At 44.3% G+C, this 15,596-nt stretch overlaps 1 protein-coding gene across 3 annotated transcripts; it reads right to left on the reverse strand.

Annotated features, from left to right (window-relative positions):
- Nucleotides 1–46: 46 nt before the first annotated feature.
- GDPGP1 (GDP-D-glucose phosphorylase 1) lies at nucleotides 47–15,526 on the reverse strand. 3 transcript variants are annotated; one of them, XM_061179925.1, is made up of 4 exons: nucleotides 15,149–15,526; nucleotides 14,832–14,910; nucleotides 2,303–2,359; nucleotides 47–1,217 (listed from the first exon to the last, which is right to left on the reverse strand). In XM_061179925.1, the coding sequence occupies exon 4, from the start codon at nucleotides 1,206–1,208 to the stop codon at nucleotides 51–53; it is 1,158 nt and encodes a 385-aa protein (XP_061035908.1). In that variant the 5' UTR covers nucleotides 1,209–1,217; nucleotides 2,303–2,359; nucleotides 14,832–14,910; nucleotides 15,149–15,526; the 3' UTR covers nucleotides 47–50. The 3 variants fall into 3 exon arrangements, with proteins under 3 accessions (XP_061035908.1, XP_061035907.1, XP_061035909.1); XM_061179924.1 differs by having other exon boundaries at nucleotides 14,796–14,910; XM_061179926.1 differs by lacking the exon at nucleotides 14,832–14,910.
- Nucleotides 15,527–15,596: the final 70 nt, after the last annotated feature.

The raw sequence follows: 15,596 nt of genomic DNA on the forward strand, positions 1-15,596 counted from the left end.
CTTCCGGAAAGAGACTTAGATCGGTTACAAAATAAATACTTCTGGAAGGATTACTGCTCCTCCTTGGCTATCAAGGCCACCAGTGCTGCCTGCACCTCTCCTGCCTGGGCTGGGGGCAGCAGACAGTCCCGGATGACGGCCAGAGCTGCAGCCTCTGTCAGGCTGCTGAAGTCCTGGGACGTTTTGACAGGGAGGTGCCCGGCCAGCTCACAGAGGGCAACATTGAAGGCCTCGCCTTCCTTTATCCCAAAGCTGGACTTCCGGGCCCAAAGAATTACTCGGACCCCCGTGAGGGCTGAGGAAGATGATGTCTTTCCAGGTGGAGCCCCCCGGGTCACAAACAAGTTATGTGCAATCTCGTGGTCAGTCAGATAGTCAGTGGCCCGACATACCCTGCTTACCAAGGCTTCCAAGTCGGGCCCTGGCCCGCTTGTGTAAAAGAGGAAGCCAGGAGCTGGGAGGGCCTGGAGCAGGTGCAGAAGGCCCCCAGGATCCAGGGGTTCGCTTGGGGCCCCCTCCACGGGCAGTCTGTGGGCCAGGTAATAGCCATGCAGGTGGAGGTGGTTCACTGAGGCCAGGCCGCCCAGGCTGTTGAAGCCGACTCGGAAGCCTGGGTGTGAGCTCAGCAGCACAGCTTCAACCCCGGCCTGCAGTGCCCCTGGCAGCAGGCGCTGGGGGAGCCCTCGGGCGGGTTCGGGCACCAGCAGCACGTGGCCCCACTCCAAGGGGCTGACATTGATCACCACAAGGATGTCGTCTTGCTGGAGAGCACTGGGGAGATCGGGCTCCCGGTGCAAGCGGAAGAGGACTTCTCCTGGCCGGATCTGGTTGAAGTTAAACTGTTCAGGGTCAAACGCCTGCCTCACGCTCCTGATGTTCTGGGGGCTCCTTCTTTGCACACCTCGTTCCACATTCAGCTGAGCCACAAAACCCACGGCACCAGGGAGGGTTTGGGTCTGCAGCTCCCCCAGACAGTAGCGGAACAGCCCCAGCTCCATCCGCTGCCTCCAGGCCAAGCAGAGGGCAGAGTCAAAGCGAGACAGTGGCAGTGTGTCCAGAAGGCTGGGTCCGTTCCTTGGCCACTGAATCCCTTTTGGCACGAGTTCCTTCTGCCCATAGACAAAGTCAGGAATGCCGTGCCCTCCCCAGTCCTCCTTGTTTGGAGGTAGCAAATAGGAAGTTTCATTTGAACCATGTGGAATAGCCATGGGGCTGACCTGAAACAATCATAAGGTGAAAAATACATGATGCTATCGCATTTCCAAAGATTTTATTTTTATTATTTATTTGGCCGTGCCACGCAGCTGGCGGGATATCAGTTCCCCGACCAGGGGCTGAACCTGGGCCACGGCAGTGAAAGCCCCAAATTCTAACCACTAGGCCACCAGGGAACTCTCTTATTTTTATTTTCAAATAACCTTTACTTTTCGCTCTGATGAGAAAAGTAATATATGCCTCTGGTAAAATATTTTGTAAACACAGAAATCACTCATAATTATCACCTGCAGATTAGCATACGTTTTTACTGAATTAAAAATATAAATCAAATTCTTTCTCTTTCTAAAAATTATATATATTGAGTAAACTTTCTTAATGGATTAAAAAAATAAAGATAAATTACAACCCTTATTCCAGTGCCCAGGGAAAAATCACAATTTACATTTAGCCTCATTTTCATATGTAGATGTATCTTGACCTTTTTTTTTTGCCTCTGCCATGTGGCATGTGGGATCTTAGTTCCCCGACCAGGGATCAAACCCATGCCCCCTGCATTGGGAGTGCGGAGTCTTAACCACTGGACCACAGTGAAGTCCCAGATCTTAATTTTTTAACAAATCTTCAACTGTTGTACATTTAGGTTGCTGCCAATTTCATACTATTATACGCAATGTTGTGATGAACATGCTGTGTATCTATCTTTGCAGATGTTTCTATTTTCCTTTAAAATAAAATCTTAGTAGACCACTGGTCAGAGTAGGCTCATGGCTCAGGCTTTTGATATATAGTCTGTCAAACTGCCCTCCAGAAAACTGCACCGGTGTTCCAGTGCATGAGAATGGCCAAGGCTTCAAAGATGACCACTCCTTTGTGGGAACAGCTGTTGTGTAGTGATTCCAAATGGCCATGCATAGAACCATGTGAGTGAGGATGGCCAATCATAAGTGCCCTAGGCCAATCCTTTAAGGCAGAAATATAGGTGCCTGTCTTCATCTCCCACTGGGCCCCTGGAGCCCTGTGGACCCAGAGGTGTCAGGGAGACGACCTGTTGTTGGCCCAGATGGGACTTCAGAATGAAGCTTACCTCAGTAGAGTTGCCTCAGTGCAAGTTTGGGTACCCTCAGCTCTGCTGGTCCAGAAACTTCATATTAGTAAAACAGAAAAAACAAAAAACATACAAAACAACATATTAAAAGTCAAGCTGAGTTTAATGAATATAGAGTTTCAGTTTTGTAAGGTGAAAAAGTTCTAGAGACTGGCGGCACAACAATGGGAATATACTTAACACTACTGAATTGCACGCTTAGAAATGGTTAAGGTGGTAAATCTTATGTGTTTTTTACCACAATAAAAAAATTTTTTTTAAACTCGAGCTAAGCATAATATTGACAATAAAACATAAAATCTTTAATTATTCTATTGAAAGTGAGCCTAAGACATTTCTCCAAAGATACACAAATGGCCAACAAGCACATGAAAAGATGCTCAACATCACTAATTAGGGAAATGCAAATCAAAATCACAGTAAGATACCACTTTACATCCTTTAGGATGGCTGCTATCAAAAACAGAAAATAACATGTGTTGGCAAGGATATGGAGAAATTGGAACCCTTGTGCACTGTTGGTGGGAATGTAAAGTGATACAGCTGCTATGGAAAACAGTACAGCAGCTCCGCAAAAAACTAAAAATAGAATTACTATATGATCCAGCAATCCCACTTTCGGGTATATATCCAAAAGAACCAAAAGCAGGGTCTCAAAGAGATATCTGTACACCCATGTTCATAGCAGCATTATTCACAACAACCAAAAGGTGGAAGCAACTAAGTATCCATCGATAGATAAATGGATAAACAAGATGTGTTATATACAGACAATGGAATGTTATTCAGCCTTAAAAAACAGGAAATGCTGACATGTGTTACAACACGGACGGACCTTCAGGACATTATGCTAAGTGAAATAAGCCAGTCACCAAAGGACAAATATTGTATGAGTCCACTTATATGAGACCTAAAGTGCTCAAATTCATAGAGACAGAAAGTAGAATGGTGGTTCCCAAGGGCTGGGGGGAGGAGAAAATGAGGAATTGTTTGTTGTTTAATGGGCGTAGAGCTTCAGTTATTCAAGAAGGAAAGAGGTCTGGAGATTGGCTACCAAACAATGTGAATATATTTAACACTACTGAACTATACACTCAGAAATGGTTAAGGTGTTAAATTTTATGCTACGTGTTGTTTTTTTTTTTTTTAACTTTTGAAGACTGCCATATTTTTTTTTTTAAATAAATAAATTTATTTATTTATTTATATTTGACTGCGTTGGGTCTTTGTTGCTGCGCACGGGCTTTCCCTAGTTGCGGCGGGTGGGGGCTATTCTTCGCTGTGGTGCGCGGGCTTCTCACTGCAATGGTTTCTCTTGTTGACGAGCATGGACTTTGGGCGAGCGGGCTTCAGCAGTTGTGGCACACGGGCTTCAGTAGTTGTGGCTCACGGGCTCTAGATCACAGGCTCAGTAGTTGTGGCACACGGGCTTAGTTGCTCTGCGGCATGTGCGATCTTCCCAGACCAGGGCTCAAACCCGTTTCCCCTGCATTGGCAGGCGGATTCTTAACCACTGCACCACCAGGGAAGTCCCTACGCTACGTGTTTTTTAATCACAACTTTTAAAATGTCAAGATGGTAAATTTCATGTTATGTATATTTTACCACAACTTGAAAAAATTTGAGTCTCAAAATAGATTTAAGAAATCCAACAATTTGCTGAGCTAAACCTAAGTATTCACTTACTCTCTCATTCACTCATTCATTCATTCAGAATCAATGCCTACGTCATCCCCACTGTTGACATTCTGGGTCCACCTCTTCTGTGCACCCTGCTCCACGTTCAGCTGAGCCACAAAACCCAAGTATTTATGAAGTAACTGCTGTGTATGAGGCAATGGGAAAATGGTAGCAAATAAAGAGAACAAAGTCCACACATATCCTTATGGAGCTTACATCCTGGGGTGGAGTCAGATGATAAGCAAAAGGAAAATATTAACTACCCATGGTGATAGCGTTTTGCGGGAAATAAACAAGTGATACAACAGAGGGTGACTAAGGGGTGGGATCAGGGCATCCCACTTCTACAAGAGGGCGGGGCAGGGCCCTCTGAAATGACAGCTGAACTAAGACAGGAAGGATGAAAAGAGGCCTACAATGAAGAGCTGAGGAAAGTGTACTCTAAGCAAAGGAAATTGTAAGTCCAAGGCCATAAGTCTCGCAGGGCAGGCGGTTGGCCTGTGCAAGGAACAGAAAGGAGGTAGTGTTACTGGGGTATGGCCGACCAGGGGAGGGGGCCCCCCCATGAGGCTGGAGAGGAAGGCAGGGGCCAGATTAGCTGCAGGGCCTTATGCATCATGGTCAGGAACTTGGATTTTATTCTAAACGGAGTAAGAAATCACTGGCAGGTTCTAAGTATAAGGATCGTCTGGTATTTTATAAACATTTTTTTACCTGTTGTGTGGAAAATGGATTGTAGGGGAGCAAAGGGGAAGCAGAGATCACTTTGGAGGCCACTCTGGTGGCCAGGTGAGCAGTGAGGGCGACTGGACAACACAGATGGCAACAGAGACAAAGGAGCTGGGGATATGGGTCATGTTTTGAAGGCTGAACCAACAGGGCCTGCTGACAGGCTGACTATGGGGACTGACAGAAAAGGAAGAGCTGGGAGTGACTCGGCATCAGGAACTAGGCACTGCAGTGGCATTTACAGAGATGGAGATGCTGGGGAAGTGGGGTGGGAATAGGTTGACTAGAGGAAGGGAGAGACCAAGAGTTCACTTTTGATTACTGACTCTGAGATGCAGCCTGGGCATCCAAGAAAAGTGGTGTAGGCAGTGGGACAGCCAAACCTGGAGGTTAAGGGTAAGGTCTGGGCTAGATACAAATTTGGAGTAACATTAAAAGCCAGGGGCTAGGACCAAGGACCTAGGGCCAAGATGATACCAAAAGGCTAAAAATACGAGTAAAGACATATCAGTCAATAGAATCAATAGAAAGTGGGTATGGTTGTATTTATATTCAAGTGAACTAGGAGGCAAAAACAATACCTAGGAATAAAGAGGAACACTTGAAAGTGACAAATCATAGTGACCACACAACAGGACTGAACCTACATAGGAAAACCAGGAGAAAGGGCACACTGTTCGCATGTCTATGTTGTGCCAGGCATGGGTTGGGGGCTTTCCAAGTCCACTCAGGTGACCCTCACAACAAGCCTGTGCAGTTGGTATCATCCTGGCAGGAAGGTGAGAGATTCGGTTTTGGAGGCTGACAAGGTGTTTGAATTCTGGCTCTTCCATTCACTAGGGATGTGACCTTGAGCCCCTAGAACAAAGTCCATTTCCTCACCATGGCCTCTGGGCTCTCAAGGCTTAACGGTGCCTCCCCCTCTCACCTCCTCCCAGACCACTCTTCCCCTTGCCTGCTCTGCTCCTCACTCTTCCTAAACTTGCTCCTGCTCAGGGCCTTGGTGCTTTATGTTCTCTCAGCCTAAAATACCCTTCTCCCAGGTATTCTTCACATGCCTGGCTCATTTAGGTCTCAAACATCAAACATCAAATATCACCGCGTCAGACAAACCTTGTGTGGCCATCCTATGTAATGTCTCAAGGAAAAGAGGAAGAGGGAAATAATATTACAAGCAGGGAAAGAAATGTCTTGGAAAACAAAAAAAAGTTAGAATTCACAAATCCAAGCGTTGGTACTTTGATAAAAAAATGATCAATGAACAAACCTTCGAAAGATCCAAGCAAGAAACAAAATAATTGTTTTGTTTAAAAATAGCACTACGAGTTATTTTTCAATCAGCCACTCAGGTTTATCACTGTGTCAAGGGTTAATCGGGCACAGGAAGGACAATATGCTAACCAGACTTACCAGGGACTGCTGGATGACTCAGAATAACTATTTAATAATTTATAGACTTCCCTGGTGGCATAGTGGTTAAGAATCCGCCTGCCAATTCAGGGGACACGGGTTCGAGCCCTGGTCCGGGAAGATCCCACATGCCGTGGAGCAACTAAGCCTGTGTGCCACAACTACTGAGCCTGCACTCTAGAGCCCATGAACCACAATTACTGAGGCCCACGCGCCTAGAGCCCGAGCTCCGCAACAAGGGAAGCCACCACAATGAGAAGCCCGCGCACTGCAACGAAGAGTAGACCCTGCTCGCTGCAACTAGAGAATGCCACGTGCATCGACAAAGACCCAACGCAGCCAAAAAATTAAAAAATAAATTAATTAATTAAAAAAAAATTTATAATGAGAAGTATGCCAAATAGTGCAACATGCTCTTAGTGGATGGTCGGTATAGACCCTCCTCCATACAGGAAACAAAATTATAATCAAAAAGTTGTTCAGTGAAGAAGGATTCAAAGTCAAGTGAGGTGGCTGGGCGATCTAGATCACAGATGGTCACCATGGTGCAGAGCCAATTCCCATATTTTCACCATGAAGAGACACAGTCTCACCCTGAAGTCCAGGGATTTATTTGCCTTAGCCGGTCAGCTCTCCCTCTCCTCAGTCTAGCACAGGAGACACCATGACAGCTTCTTGCTAGTTGCCTTTTACTAACTGAAGACCAACCCTTTCTTGGACAGAAGAAGCCTACTGTCAAGAGACTACACTCCAGTCACGTTGACTGGTTTTGGTGTTCCCATTGCTCTGCAGCCTCCACTTTCTGGAATGGAATATTTCCACAATGGTGGGACTCACGGGTTGATATAGTGAGTCTTACTAAGTCACTCTCAGATGATCACCTTATTATTATTGAGTGCTGGGAAAATTACCATCACTCAGCAAGCATTTACTCAACAACTGCCACACCTTAGATCTGAAGATCATGATTTCCATCGCTCCTCATGGGGCTTGCAGTTTGGCAGGAGAAACAGACATTAACCCAGTCACCACCCAAGTAAATATAGACAGCAAACATGATACACGCTGTCAAGGGGAAGCACTGGGTCCTCTGCGAGTGTAAAACGGATTCCTAATCTAGTCTAGGCTATCAGGAAAGGATTCCCTGAGAATAAGATGGAAGAGGAACTGAGAGCCCATAGTGGCTGAAACCCAGAAAGTCTGAGGAGACGGCAGAGAGAGAAAGAGGCTGAAGTCAGATTACAGAGGGCTGGGATTTGGGTATTTAACCCCTTAATGGTTTTAAACTGAGACTGACATGCTTATATTTAGACTTTACAAAGATCAGCAATGGAATGAAGTTGTTAGAATCAAGAATTAATCCTTACATTTTACTTGTCAATTATACCTCACTGGGACTTCCCTGGTGGCACAGTGATTAAGAATCCGCCTGCCAATGCAGGGGACATGGGTTCGAGCCCCGGTCCAGGAAGATCCCACATGCCATGGAGCAACTAAGCCCGTGTGCCACAGCTCCTGAGCCTGCACTCTAGAGCCCGTGAGCCGCAACTACTGAGCCTGTGTGCCACAACTACTGAAGCCCTCGCGCCTACAGTCCGTGCTCTGCAGCAAGAGAAGCCACTGCAATGAGAAGCCCGCGCACCGCAACGATGAGTAGCCCCCACTTGCCGCACCTAGAGAAAGCCTGCACACAGCAACGAAGACCCAGCGCAACCAAAAATAAATAAATAAATACATTTATATTAAAAAAATTATACCTCATTAAAGCTGAAAACAAACAACAATAAAAAATAATTAACCTCGGAGCATGCCTCCCTCAGCTTCTGGAAGTTCCATGACTGGCAGGGAACGCTGGTACGAGAGCAGCCTACCAGGGAGAGAATCCGCAGAGACATATATACATGGAAGCCACCTGCCATGTGTAAGGTACCTTATGGAAAGACTCAAATGGCAAAGAATTGATTGAGACTTCCAGCCAACAAGCAGTGAGGAAGTGACCTCCTCAGTCCACCAGCTTGTGAGGAACTGGCTCCTGCCAACAACAGGCTAGCAGAGAAACGTGGCTGTGAATGGAGGGAAGGAAATCCTGTCAAACCTTCAGAACTGGAAGCTTCACACATGGATCAGAGAGTACCTTCAAGATGGTGGAGGAGTAAGACATGGAGATCACCTTCATCCCCACAAATACATCAAAAGTACATCTACATGTGGAACAACAACTACAGAACACCTACTGAATGCTGGCAGAAGACCTCAGACTTCCCAAAAGGCAAGAAACTCCCCACGTACCTGGCCATGTGGCGGAAAGGGTCTTGGTGCTCCGGACGGCTGTCAGGCCAGAGCCTCTGAGGTGGGAGAGCCGAGTTCAGGACACTAGACCACCAGAGACCTCCTGGCCCCATGTAGTATCAACTGGCGAGAGCTCTCCCAGAGAACTCCATCCCAACGCTAACACCCAGATCCACTGAACAACTAGCAAGCTCCAGTGCTGGACACCCCATGCCAAACAACTAGCAAGACAGGAACACAACCCCACCCATTAGCAGAGAGGCTGCCTAAAATCATACTAAGTTCACAGACACCCAAAAACACACCATGGACATGGTCCTGCTCACCAGAAAGACAAGATCCAACTCATCCACCAGTCCCCTCTACCAGGAAGCCTACACAACCCACTGAACCAACCTTACCCACTGGGGGCAGACACCAAAAACAACAGGAACTACAAACGTGCAACCTGCGAAAAGGAGACCCCAAACACAGTAAGTTAAGCAAAATGAGAAGACAGAAAAATACGCAGCAGATGAAGGAGCAAGGTAAAAACCCACCACACCAAACAAATGAAGAGGAAATAGGCAGTCTATCTGAAAAAGAATTCAGTCATGATAGTAAAGATGATCTAAAATCTTGGAAATAGAATGGAGAAAATACAAGAAATGTTTAACAAGAACCTAGAAGAACTAAAGAACAAACAAACAATGATGAACAACACAATAAATGAAATTAAAAATTCTCTAGAAGGAATTAATACCAGAATAACTGAGGCAGAAAAACGGATAAGTGACCTGGAAGATAAAATAGTGGAAATAACTACCACAGAGTAGAATAAAGAAAAAAGAATGAAAAGAATTGAGGACAGTCTCAGAGACTTCTGGGACAACATTAAACGCACCAACATTCGAATTACAGAGGTCCCAGAAGAAGAAGAGAAAAAGAAAGGGACTGAGAAAATATTTCAAGAGATTATAGTTGAAAACGTCCCTAATATGGGAAAGGAAAGAGTCAATCAAGTCCAGGAAGCGCAGAGAGTCCCATACAGGATAAATCCAAGGAGAAACATGCCAAGACACATATTAACCAAACTATCAAAAATTAAATACAAAGAAAAAATATTAAAAGCAGCAAGGGAAAAGCAACAAATAACATACAAGGGAATCCCCATAGGTTAACAGCTGATCTTTCAGCAGAAGCTCTGCAAGCCAGAAGGGAGTGACAGGACATATTTAAAGTGATGAAAGGGAAAAACCTACAACCAAGATTACTCTACCCAGCAAGGATCTCATTCAGATTTGACAGAGAAATTAAAATCTTTACAGACAAGCAAAAGCTAAGAGAATTCAGCACCAGCAAACCAGCTTTACAACAAATGCTAAAGGAACTTCTCTAGGCAGGAAACACAAAAGAAGGAAAAGACCTACAATAACAAACCCAAAACAATTGAGAAAACGGTAATAGGAACATACATATCGATAATTACCTTAAATGTAAATGGATTAAATGCTCCAACCCAAAGACATAGACTGGCTGAATGGATACAAAAACAAGACCTGTACATATGCTGTCTACAAGAGACCCAGTTCAGACCTAGGGACACATACAGACTGAAAGTGAGGGGATGGAAAAAGATATTCCATGCAAATGGAAATCAAAAGAAAGCTGGAGTAGCAATTCTCATATTAGACAAAACAGACTTTAAAATAAAGACTATTACAAGAGACAAAGAAGGACACTACATAATGATCAAGGGATCAATCCAAGAAGAAGATATAACAATTGTAAATATTTATGCACCCAACATAGGAGCACCTCAATACATCAGGCAAATGCTAACAGCCATAAAAGGGGAAATTGACAGTAACACAATAAGAGTAGGGGACTTTAACAGCCCACTTTCACCAATGGACAGATCAACCAAAATGAAAATAAATAAGGAAACACAAGCTTTAAATGATACATTAAACAAGACGGACTTAATTGATATTTATAGGACATTCCATCCCAAAACAACAGAATACACTTTCTTCTCAAGTGCTCATGGAACATTCTCTAGGATAGATCATATCTTGGGTCACAAATCAAGCCTTGGTACATTTAAGAAAACTGAAATCGTATCAAGCATCTTTTCCGACCACAACGCTATGAGACTAGATATCAATTACAGGAAAAAAACTGTAAAAAATACAAACACATGGAGGCTAAACAATACTCTACTAAATAACCAAGAGATCACTGAAGAAAACAGAGGAAATCAAAAAATACCTAGAAACAAATGACAATGGAAACATGACGACCCAAAACCTATGGGATGCAGCAAAAGCAGTTCTAAGAGGGAAGTTTACTGCAATACAATCCTACCTCAAGAAACAAGAAAAATCTCAAATAAACAACCTAACCTTACACCTAAAGCAATTAGAGAAAGAAGAACCAAAAAACCCCAAAGTTAGCAAAAGGAAAGAAATCATAAAGATCAGATCAGAAATAAAGGAAACGATAGCAAAGATCAGTGAAAGTAAAAGCTGGTTCTTTGAGAAGATAAACAAAATTGATAAACCATTAGCCAGACTCATCAAGAAAAAAAGGGAGAAGACTCAAATCAACAGAATTAGAAATGAAAAAGGAGAAGTAACAACTGACACTGCAGAAATTCAAAGGATCATGAAAGATTACTACAAGCAACTATATGCCAATAAAATGGACAACCTGGAAGTAATGGACAAATTCTTAGAAAAGCACAACCTTCCAAGAGTGAACCAAGAAGAAATAGAAAATATAAACAGACCAATCACAAGCACTGAAATTGAGACTGTGATTAAAAATCTTCCAACAAACAAAAGTGCAGGACCTGATGGATTCACAGGCGAATTCTATCAAACATTTAGAGAAGAGCTAACACCTATCCTTCTAAAACTCTTCCAAAGTGTAGCAGAGGGAGGAACACTCCCAAACTCATTCTACGAGGCCACCATCAGCCTGATACCAAAACCAGACAAAGATGTCACAAAAAAAGAAAACTACAGGCCAATTTCACTGGTGAACACAGATGCAAAAATCCTCAACTAAATACTAGCAAACAGAATCCAGCAGCACATTAAAAGGATCATACACCATGATCAAGTGGGGTTTATCCCAGGAATGCAAGGATTCTTCAATATACGCAAATCAATCAATGTGATACACCATATTAATAAACTGAAGGATAAAAACCATATGATAATCTCAATAGATGCAGAAAAAGCTTTTGACAAAATTCAATACCCATTTATGATAAAAACTCTCCAGAAAGTAGGCACAGAGGGAACTTACCTCAACATAATAAAGGCCATATATGACAAACCCACAGCCAACATCGTCCTCAATGGTGAAAAACTGAAACCATTTCCACTAAGATCAGGAACAAGACAAGGTTGCCCACTCTCACCACTATTATTCAACATAGTTTTGGAAGTTTTAGCCACAGCAATCAGAGAAGAAAAAGAAATAAAAGGAATCCAAATCAGAAAAGAAGTAAAACTGTCACTGTTTGCAGATGACATGATACTATACATAGAGAATCCTAACGGTACCAGAAAACTACTAGAGCTAATCAATGAATTTGGTAAAGTAGCAGGATACAAAATTAATGCACAGAAATCTCTTGCATTCCTATACACTAACAACGAAAGATCAGAAAGAGAAATTAAGGAAACACTCCCATTTACCATTGCAACAAAAAGAATAAAATACTTAAGAATAAACCTACCTAGGGAGACAAAAGACCTGTATGCAGAAAACTATAAAACACTGATGAAAGAAATTAAAGATGATACAAACAGATGGAGAGATATACCATGTTCTTGGATTGGAAGAATCAACACTGTGAAAATGACTATACTACCCAAAGCAATCTACAGATTCAATGCAATCCCTATCAAACTACCAATGGCATTTTTCACAGAACTAGAACAAAAAATTTCACAATTTGTATGGAAACACAAAAGACCCTGAAAAGCCAAAGCAATCTTGAGAAAACAGAGCTGGAGGAATCAGGCTCCCTGACTTCAGACTATACTACAAACTACAGTAATCAAGACAGTATGGTACTGGCACAAAGACAAAAATATAGATCAATGGAACAGGATAGAAAGCCCAGAGATAAACCCATGCACATATGGTCACCTTATCTTTGATAAAGGAGGCAAGAATATACAATGGAGAAAAGACAGTCTCTTCAGTAAGTGGTGCTGTGAAAACTGGACAGCTACATGTAAAAGAATGAAATTAGAACACTTCCTAACACCATACACAAAAATAAACTCAACATAGATTAAAGACCTAAATATAAGGCCAGACACTATAAAACTCTTAGGGGAAAATATAGGCAGAACACTCTATGACATAAATCATAGCAAGATCCTTTTTGCCCCATCTCCTAGAGAAATGGAAGTAAAAACAAAAATAAACAAATAAGACCTAATGAAACTTAAAAGCTTATGCACAGCAAGGGAAACCATAAACAAGACGAAAAGACAACCCTCAGAATGGGAGAAAATATTTGCAAGTGAAGCAACTGACAAAGGATTAATCTCCAAAATATACAAGCAGCTCATGCAGCTCAATATCAAAAAAACAAACAACCCAATCCAAAAATGGGCAGAAGACCTAAACAGACATTTCTCCAAAGAAGATATACAGATTGCCAACAAACACATGAAAGGATGCTCAACATCACTAATCATTAGAGAAATGCAAATCAAAACTACAATGAGGTATCACCTCACATGGATCAGAATGGCCATCATCAAAAAATCTACAAACAATAAACGCTGGAGAGGGTGTGGAGAAAAGGGAACCCTCTTGCACTGCTGGTGGGAATGTAAATTGATACAGCCACTATGGAGAACAGTATGGAGGTTCCTTAAAAAACTAAATAGAACTACCATATGACCCAGCAATCCCACTACTGGGCAAATACCCTGAGAGAACCATAATTCAAAAAGAGTCATGTACCACAATGTTCATTGCAGCACTATTTACAATAGCCACGACATGGAAAGCAACCTAAGTGTCCATTGACAGATGAATGGATAAAGAAGATATGGCATGGGCTTCCCTGGTGGCACAGTGGTTAGGAGTCCGCCTGCCAATGCAGGGGACACGGGTTCGTGCCCTGGTCTGGGAAGATCCCACATGCCGCGGAGCAACTAAGCCTGTGTGCCACAACTACTGAGCCTGCGCTCTAGAGCCCACGAGCCACAGCTACTGAGCCCACGTGGCACAACTACTGAAGCCCGCGCACCTAGAGCCCGTGCTCCGCAACAAGAGAAGCCACCACAACGAGAAGGCCGCGCACCGCAACGAAGAGTAGCCCCCGCTCGCCACCACTAGAGAAAGCCTGTGCGCAGCAACAAAGGAGCCAATGCAGCCAAAAATAAAAAAATAAATTAATAAATTAAAAAAAAAGAAGATGGGCACATATACACAATGGAATACTACTCAGCCATAAAAAGAAACGAAATTGAGTTATTTGTAGTGAGGTGGGTGGACTTAGAGTCTTTTATCAGAGTGAAGTAAGTCAGAAAGAGAAAAACAAATACCATATGCTGATATGTATATATAGAATCTTAAAAAAAAATGGTTCTGAAGAACCTAGGGGGGACTTCCCCGGTGGCGCAGTGGTTGAGAAGCCGCCTGCCAATGCAGGGGACATGGGTTCGAGCCCTGGTCCGGGAGGATCCCACATGCCGCAGAGCAACTAAGCCCGTGCGCCACAACTACTGAGCCTGCACTCTAGAGCCCGCGAGCCACAACTACTGAGCCCGTGCACCGCAACTACTGAGCCCACGCACCACAACTACTGAAGCCCATGCACCTAGAGCCCGTGCTCCGCAACAAGAGAAGGCACCACAATGAGAAGCCCGCGCACCGCAACAAAGAGTAGCCCCCGCTCGCCGCAACTAGAGAAACCCCGCGCGCAGCAACGAAGACACAACGCAGCCACAAATAAAAATAAATAAAATAAATTTATTAAAAAAAAACAAACCTAGGGGCAGGACAGGAATAAAAACGCAGACGTAGAGAATGGACTTGAGGACACGGGGAGGGGAAAGGGTAAGCTGGGACGAAGTGAGAGAGTGCCATGGACATATATGCACCACCAAATGTAAAATAGATAGCTAGCGGGAAGCAGCCACATAGCACAAGGAGATCAGCTCGGTGCTTTGTGACCACCTAAAGGAGTGGGATAGGGAGGGTGGGAGGGAGACGCAAGAGGGAGGGGATATGGGGATATATGTATACATATAGCTGATTCACTTTGTTATACAGCAGCAACTAACACAACAATGTAAAGCAATTATATTCCAATAAAGATGTTAAAAAAAAAAATTAACCGCACCTCCACCTCCTCCACGCAGTAGCTTGTGATCCTCACCTTTTGGAACAGTGTAGGTTAATTCATTCATGCATGCATCCAGTAAATATTGAGAGCCTACCATGTGTCAAGCATTGTCCTAGGAGTTGAGAGGGGACAAGAGCAAACAGGTCAGCTTCGATCCCTACCTCCCCCATCATGCAGTGTGGACGCAGGGTGGGGTCAGAGGACAGCACGTAGGCTGGAGTGAGGAGTACAGCAGGGCGGATTCTTAGAGCCTTAGACTGGAGAGATGGCTTTGTAAATGCCTGAGTCTAGACAAGTCACTGAACCCCCCTGAGCCTCTGCATTTCCAAATTTGTAAAACGGGAACTTACCTTGCAGAACTGTTGTAAGAACTGAAGCTATGCACAGCGAGCGCTTCAGTGGGCCCTCAGTAAACGGCCTCAGTAGGCAGAAAGGTTATGGTTATTTCTGGAGAGGTGGTATGAGGGTTGCAACACGTACGGCAGGTGCCCGGTGGTAACGTCCGGTGGTAACGTCTGGGTGGAAGAGCCCTCGCTGGGCAGAGGGGCAGCCGACCGCCTCGGGCCACTCAGCGAGTCACGAGGTTTCTCGGTTACCCTTGCTCCAAACACTTCCCTAATGCCCCTTACCGGACTCCACACAAAGCCGCCCCGCCCCCGCCGCCACGTACTGCAGGTGAGGCGGACACGCACGCCTTCCCCCAAAATCCTGCCGGGGCCATAGCGCGGTCGTGGCACCCTTAACGCATGCGCACCCTGCACGCAGGCACGCGGCGCGGCCCGTCCCGCCCATCCAGGA

The sequence above is a fragment of the Eubalaena glacialis genome, chromosome 2, assembly GCF_028564815.1.
Source record: "Eubalaena glacialis isolate mEubGla1 chromosome 2, mEubGla1.1.hap2.+ XY, whole genome shotgun sequence".
In the NCBI taxonomy this organism is placed as follows: Eukaryota; Metazoa; Chordata; class Mammalia; order Artiodactyla; family Balaenidae; genus Eubalaena; species Eubalaena glacialis.

Bases quoted from the DNA above. Each gene is read 5' to 3' on its own strand.
- GDPGP1 (XM_061179926.1), bottom strand. From the start codon at position 1,208: ATGGCTATTCCACATGGTTCAAATGAAACTTCCTATTTGCTACCTCCA.